At 28.4% G+C, this 7,936-nt stretch overlaps 1 protein-coding gene across 1 annotated transcript in view; it reads right to left on the bottom strand.

Annotated features, from left to right (window-relative positions):
• Positions 1-5,851: 5,851 nt before the first annotated feature.
• The window catches only part of LOC119688674, a 67,690-nt gene continuing 65,605 nt past the window's right edge, over positions 5,852-7,936 (bottom strand). The window contains exons 5-7 of the mRNA XM_038103345.1: positions 6,468-6,528; positions 6,007-6,369; positions 5,852-5,940 (exon numbers count right to left, since the gene is read on the bottom strand). Coding sequence (XP_037959273.1) covers positions 5,852-5,940; positions 6,007-6,369; positions 6,468-6,528 — 513 coding nt within the window. The remainder of the gene's footprint in view (positions 5,941-6,006; positions 6,370-6,467; positions 6,529-7,936) is intronic.

Here is a 7,936-nt window from a genome sequence, read left to right as displayed (position 1 = left end):
GGAGGTTCTCATTTAAAATTCGCGCGCTGTATATTTTTCGATATTTTAAGTTTATGTAGTTTGGCAGCACTGTCCTTAATTACTATGCCAAAAATGAGCGCGATCTGTCAGACAGTTCGTTTACGGCAGCTGTTGAAACCAGTTCACCTCAGTAGTGCGTTGCGAAAAAAACAATGGAAAAAAATATTGAACAAAGAGTTTGCATCAAATTTTGTTTTTCGAACGAAATTTCGTGTGCAGAATCGTTGCGAATGCTACAAAAGGCTTATGGGGAATCAGTTTTATCGAAAACTCAAGTTTATGAGTGGTACAAAGCCTTTCAGGACTGTCGTACGACCGTCGAAGACATGCCGCGTTCTGGACGACCTTCGACCTCTACCACCGACGAAAACATTGAAAAGGCAAAGGAAATCGTGTTCAAAAATCCTCATGTGAGTGTTAGAGAGATAGCACGAGAGCTAGGCATCGGTCGTGAGATGGCTCGTTTGATTTTGGTGGACAATTTGTGTATGCGACGTGTCAACGCCCGGCTTGTTCCGATTCACCTCAATTTGTTCAACATTATCAACGATTTTAAGGCCAAACATTCAATAAATACCATCGAACAGCCACCGTATTCACCTGATCTTGCACCGTGTGACTTTTTCCTGTTTCCCAACCTCAAATTACCACTCAGAGGAACGCGTTTTGAATCCATAGAAGACGTAAAACAGAATTCGCAGAGGGAACTCAAAGCCATACCGGAAAGCGCCTATAAAAATGTTTTGATGATTGGAAGAAACGTTGGCATTTGTGTATCGCTTCTAATGGAGCATATTTTGAAGGAGATAAAATAAATATTGATGAAGATTAAGAATTTTGCGTTTTATTTATTTATGACCGGAAACTTTTCGGTCACAATGTAAGCTCTGGTTGAGAGTGGAGATCATTATTTCTAAACTATTACTTTGAACTGGAGGAGCTTGTTGATTGTCAGATTTAACAATATTAGCATATGAAACACCTGGTGTAACAGGCTTAGAAGTTAAAGTTTGGGGTACTTCAACTAATTTAATGGGGTTTCTTTTTGTAGGATTACGCAACGCTTCGTTCTGCAGAGCTAACCTGTGCTTCAGTTCTTTATAAATAGGACAGCCTCTGTAGTTTGCGGTGTGATTTCCTCTGTAGTTGCTATATTTTTTGGAGTTGGTATCCTTTAATGCTTTTTTATCGCATTCGGAACTATGGTGAAGCTCGCCACAAGCTACGCGCACTGTACAAAGAGTACAATATGACTTAGTATGGCCATACTCTTGGCAGTTTGTGCATTGCACCGGACGTGAAGTAAATACAGTAGGTTGTGAATGGGATGGCTCTCATTGTTTTTAAGCTTAGAAACTTCCGGGTGAAGTTCAACTTTAAACATGGGTTGTGGGATTTTATCTTTGTTAACAATGTTTATAACTGCTCTAGCGCTAAAGCCTTTTTCGCTTAAGGCATTTGTTATCTCAATGGGTTCTACATCTGATTCAATACTTTTAATGACAACAACAAAGCCTTTACTACTCTTCAGTTGGTATGTGTAGTAATTTTTTTCGATGTCTTCGAAATATTTAGTTATGACCCTAAAATTGTTTTCAGTGTCGATTTGGATTTTGGTTTCTTGCATATTGCCCCTAGTTATAAGAACAATATGAAACGTGTTATTTCCTATCAGACGTGCAAGGATTGTAACTAGGTTATTTGAGCTGCGTTCACACATGTAGATTGGAGGCGGTTTAAAATTGTTGGTAATAGCGTGATAAGCTTCCTCTGAGTTTCAGCTAATTCAGCAAATCTATTGCCAGAAAAAATGCTTGTAGTTGCACTATCTTTGATAGTTTTAGTTATTTTAGCACCTTTTGAATTGCTTTTTTGAGGACTAAGTTTTCGTTTCATATTTACATAGCGTTCCATGCCTGTTTGGACCTTTATTTTATTTTTTGGACTCGCTAAGTCGGAAAATGCAAGCGACGCTGCGGAAGGTGCAATGTTTGACAAGCCTTTATCAATTTGTGTGATTTTCAGAGGCAACGTATTCGACGCGTCTATTACCAGATAAGCATTACGTTTACTTGGAATGCTTATCGTATGTCTTCTTTCTAGATTTTGATTGCTCATTTTCATACGTGGTTATATATGCAAATAGCAGGTGTGCTATAAGATTTACCTTATTTAACTACTATTAAAATAAATTGATATTAAGTTAAATTAAATATATGAAAATAAATAAAATTAAATTAAATTAATATGAAGAAGAAAAAAAAGAAAAATGTAGTTGTAAAAATGAAAATATGTAAAATATTGTACTTTATATTCTAATAATTAATTAAATAGATAAATAAAAAAACAAAAAAGAAAAAAAAAATAGTAATAAGCAGAACAATAATAATAATAATAATTAAAATAATAATAATAAAAATAAAAATAATTAATAAATAAATAGCTTTAAATTCCAAATTCCAATGTTAGCAAGACTGTTGGTTTTGATGTTTTGTTAAGGTTGTGTTGTGTTGTGATGTGTTGTGTGGACTTCCAATTACAGCTTTTGTGGAACACGTTTGTAATAAAATACTAGCTGTCTCTATCAGCACTTTTTTGTTTTGTTTATATATACACAAAACCGCACTGATATTTTGTTTGAATGCTTGCTCACTTTTTTTTTATTTTGAGCTTTAGAAAATAATTTGCTGTCTCTGTCAGCTATTTGAGTTATTTTTATTAAAGTTGTGCAAAAATCAACAAAAACCGAAAAACCGCGTGCTATTTTCAAATTAATATTTTATGCACTTTTAACTTTTAGGAATTGTTTTTTTGTCCGAGAATGTTCTGTTTTTTATTTTTGTATTAATAACAAAAGTAATTCTTTTAAAAGTGATTGTTATTTGCTTGTTTTTATACTGAAATTTAAAATTTTTTCCGAAACTGGTTTAAAAACACGACCGCACACTAGAAATGTTTTGCGAAAATTTTAAGAAGTTGACTTAAAAAATTTTAAAAAGTTTCACTAAAGTTTTTAAAACGTTTAAAACAGTTAAAAACAATCGTTTAATACTGGGTGAAATGGAGCTGTTGTTATGTGTGTTTTTGTTTATGTTGCGAAACAGGTTAAATTCGTCTTAATCAAGCTGCTTTTCATTATCAATTACGATAGTTGTAAGATAATTTTTGATAACAAAAACTACTGATTACAGTAGTATCAAATTAGCTTTATTTGATGATTGTCTGAAAAGAAACACATCCATGATTGTCTGTATTCTTCTAATGTTAATATTGGGTAAACAATTTCAAGATGCCGTATGATATTGTGAGCGGGCTGACAATATCATACTGTAAATGCTTATATGGGAAAAAGAATAACATACATATATTTATTTCGAATTATTCATTCTCACTATAAATCCAGAGTACGCTATATAGTTTACGAAAGAATGATATCCGATTTATAATCATAGCAAGTCTGAACATTCCCAGGGAATAAGTCTCCCTATTCCCAAGCTATACCCAAGAATAGAACTCCCTTATTCTGAATTGCTTGGGCGACATCTGTTTTGGGAGCAACAAAAGTTTTAAATTTGTTTTGTTAAATTTTGGCAACCATTGCACTTTTTATTGGCGAACAGTGCTAAAATAAGCAAAACAAAGAAAAGAATTGCGTATCATATGTTGATTTAATTTATTTTTGATATTTTGTGCTGCAGACAAATAATGCGATTTCTGTGTAAAGAGCGAAATTTGGCACATAATTTGTGTTAGGCTCTTTATACTTTATTTGTGTTTTACTTGAATTTTACTACGTGTAACTCATGGAACAGATCTATTATTATCGTTCGACATTATTTTACTTAAAATGATCTAAACAAACTTAAACTTAAACTATTATTTGAATCGTTCAAGACATGTGCAATATTTTTAACAATAAATTTTATTTTCAGTTTGCAGCCGAGTCTAATTTACCCAATGTGAATTTTAACTAAGAACCCAATAAACCTCTATTGCTCTTTTGCATTTAACTGGATCCTTATCACTGTTCTCTTCAAGTTAAAACACGGCCTTCATGTGCCTCCCTTTAGATCGTTGTAGGAGACTTCCACGCAAAGGTGGGTAAAGAAGGTATCTTTAGTACTACTGTCGGAAAGCTTTCATACAAAAACTTCTGATAATGGAAGAAGGTTGATTGATTTCGCCGTGTCTAGAAACATGGTGGTTAGTAGTACCAGATTCCAGCATCTCAACTTACATAAGGCAACATGACTGTCACCTGATCAAAACACAAGATCTCAAATTGATCACATTATGATAGGTGGAAGGTATGCTTCCAGTATCTTGGATGTACGTACTATCCGAGGAGTCAACATTGACTGGAATCATTATCAAATTGCAGGCAAAATTCGCACATGTCTATGTGAGATACGACCTTTATGAGCGGTAATGATGTTATAGAATCAATACTTACCAAATGTGGCAAGTTACAATTGTTTGAACATATTTTTCAAACACATGACAATAAAGTGCAAATTTGGCCCAGTATATTGTGTGTAAATTTCAAACGACTAATGTGTTAAAAAATATATTTTTTAACACATTTTACACATATTTATATATTCGTAGAATTTCATACAATCGGTTTTTGTTTTTATTCATTCATATTTTTAACACTACAAGAAAAATCTCATTTTCAGCTTGTAATTCTCAAAGGTTATTTTTTTGGGTGCTTCAAATTTAGCAAAACACAAGTGTGATTCGATTTGACAGCTAAAATTACAAACAAAACTCTAGTGTGAAGCCAGTATAAAGTATTGACAGTCAAAGTTGTGCTCTGGTTATTGGCGCATGATATCGTCCTAATTTAAGAGTATCACGTACCTTGTGATTAAAAAAGAACTTATTCGTTCTTTTTTTGAATTCCCGCGCTTATCCAATCGGTAAATATTTTTATTTTCAGGCTGGCAACACTATTATACATATTCTGTCAAAGTTTAACGCATATCGTACCATTAGTTTTTGTTTGGCGTCTATACAAAGAAGTCGAAAAATTTTCGTGTGGCAATTTTTAGCTGAATATCATTCAAAGAAAGCGTCGTTGTGATGTGGTCAAACAGATTATTTCCAACGCAGATAGTGACCCCACATTCATCGAAAGTATCATAACTGATGATGAGACATGGGTTTATGAATTTGATATGCCCACCAAACAATAATCCACCGAATGGTGCTTCGAAGGTGAGCCGAAACCGAAAAGAGATCGCTAAAGTCGGTCCAAAATCATGGTTATGCTGACTGTTGTCTTCGATATTAGTGGTGTGGTGCACTATGAATTCCTTCCGGACGGTCAATAAGGATTATTATTTGGTCGTTATGCGTCGTTTGCGTGAGGCCATTCGCAAAAAGAGGCCAGATTTATGGAAGGAAAACTCATGAATTTTACACCACGATAACGCACGGCCCAAACACACTTCCCTGAGGAATACCAGCCATTATTTCAACTTCTCTTGAAGTAAGTTATGTTTCAAACGAAATTTTCTAGAAGATAAGTAAGAAAGAAAAAACCGGTGTATGTTTTCAGAAAGTTTTAATTTAATTTACGCAAGTAAGCCTTCGTGCCAAACCTTGTCGAAAACTTGAGCAACGTCCAGAAAAATGTCAGTGCAATATTTTTTCTTTTGGAAAGCAGTGTGGATTTCACTTGCAATTCTATGGACTTGCTCTATTGTTCCGTGGCTTTTCCTGAAACCAAATTGGTGATTAGGTATTATTTTATGATGCATTATATAAGGTTCCAATTTAGCTGAAATTATTCTTTCGAAGATCTTCGATAAGTAAGGAAGAACACTTATCGGTCTGTTAGAGGTAGCCAGAGTTGGGTCCTTTCCTGGTTTTGAAACTCTCCATTGCTTTGGATAATAGCCTGTAGCAAGAATGCTATTAAATATTATGGTTAATAATAAAATAATAATAAAACTTCAGGGAGAAGTTTTATCATTTTGCCTGTAATATGATCAAGACCTGGTGCCTTCTTAGGATTTGAATTTGTTTGAATTGCTTCTTTTACTTCATAAATACTTAGTTTAATTGGAGCTTTCACCTTTACTGGAAAATGAACTCCAGTGTGGAAGTTGACGACTTCTGGATTTAATTGAAATACTGTTTTTAAGTGATTAACTAGAACAGATCTCTTTTCTTCATCACTTTTAACCCATGATCCGTCTAGTTTTTGGATGGGAGGATCATTTTGAATAGGTATTTTTGTTTTTATGGATGCTTTCCACAAAGTATAATTGTTTTCTTTATTAGGTCCAATATTCTCTAAATAGTGCTGTATTTTTAAATTTCTATGATTGTTGAGTGCATCTTTAAGTAATTTTAAGAATTCATTAAGTCATTGTTTAGCGTTAGGAGAACGAAACTTTTGCCATTCATGTCTTGCTTGTCGCTTTACTAAAATTAACTTGTCAATTTTATTGTGAGAAATAACTTTTGGCCTTGTGGTTTTTCTGTAAATTGAGGAATCTTATAATATAATATAATATAATATAATATAATATAATATAATATAATATAATATAATATAATATAATATAATATATAATATTATAATAATATATAATATAATATATAATATTATAATAATATATAATATAATATATAATATTATAATAATATATAATATAATATATAATATTATAATAATATATAATATAATATATAATATTATAATAATATATAATATAATATATAATATTATAATAATATATAATATAATATATAATATTATAATAATATATAATATAATATATAATATTATAATAATATATAATATAATATATAATATTTAATAATAATAAATTATATTATTATAATAATATATAAATATATATAATATTAAAATATTATAATATTATTATATAAAATAATATATATTATATGGTATGGTATATTATATTATACCATATAAAAAAAGTAGTATAATATAAAAAGTGTTATAATATAATAATAATACGATGTCATACATAAAACAATATTTATAAAGTAATATAATATATAAAATAATATATATAAAGTAATAAAATATATATCATAATATAATGTAATACATAAAATAATGAAATGTAATGTATAATATATAAAATAATATAATATATTATATTATAAATAATAATACTACATTTTATTATAAATATAATAATAATATAATAAATATAATATAATATAAATATAAAATATAATATAAAATGTAATATAATATATAATATAAAATGTAATATAATATATAATATAATATATAATATAATATATAATATAATAAATATATAATATAATATATAATATAATATAATATATAATATAATATAATATATAATATAATATAATATATAATATAATATAATATAATATAATATATAATATAATATATAATATATAAATAATTAATATAATAATATAATACTAAAATAATATAATATAATATAACTATAATCTCCTATAACTATCAATATAATTTATATAAATAATATAAATATAATTAATTATAATATAATATAATTAATATAATATAATAATATAATTAATTAATTAAATATATAAAGAATGAAAAGTAATATAAAATAAAGTAATATATAAATTGGGAATTAAATATATAATTAATATAATATAATTAATATAATATAATAATATAATTAATTAATTAAATATATAAAGAATGAAAAGTAATATAAAATAAAGTAATATATAAATTGGGAATTAAATATATAATTAATATAATATAATTAATATAATATAATAATATAATTAATTAATTAAATATATAAAGAATGAAAAGTAATATAAAATAAAGTAATATATAAATTGGGAATTAAATATATAATTAATATAATATAATTAATATAATATAATAATATAATTAATTAATTAAATATAT

Source organism: Teleopsis dalmanni, chromosome 1, assembly GCF_002237135.1.
Source record: "Teleopsis dalmanni isolate 2A chromosome 1, ASM223713v2, whole genome shotgun sequence".
NCBI classification, from domain to species: domain Eukaryota; kingdom Metazoa; phylum Arthropoda; class Insecta; order Diptera; family Diopsidae; genus Teleopsis; species Teleopsis dalmanni.
Note: the sequence above shows the minus strand (reverse complement) of the source record. Positions and strands in the feature narration are given on the sequence as shown.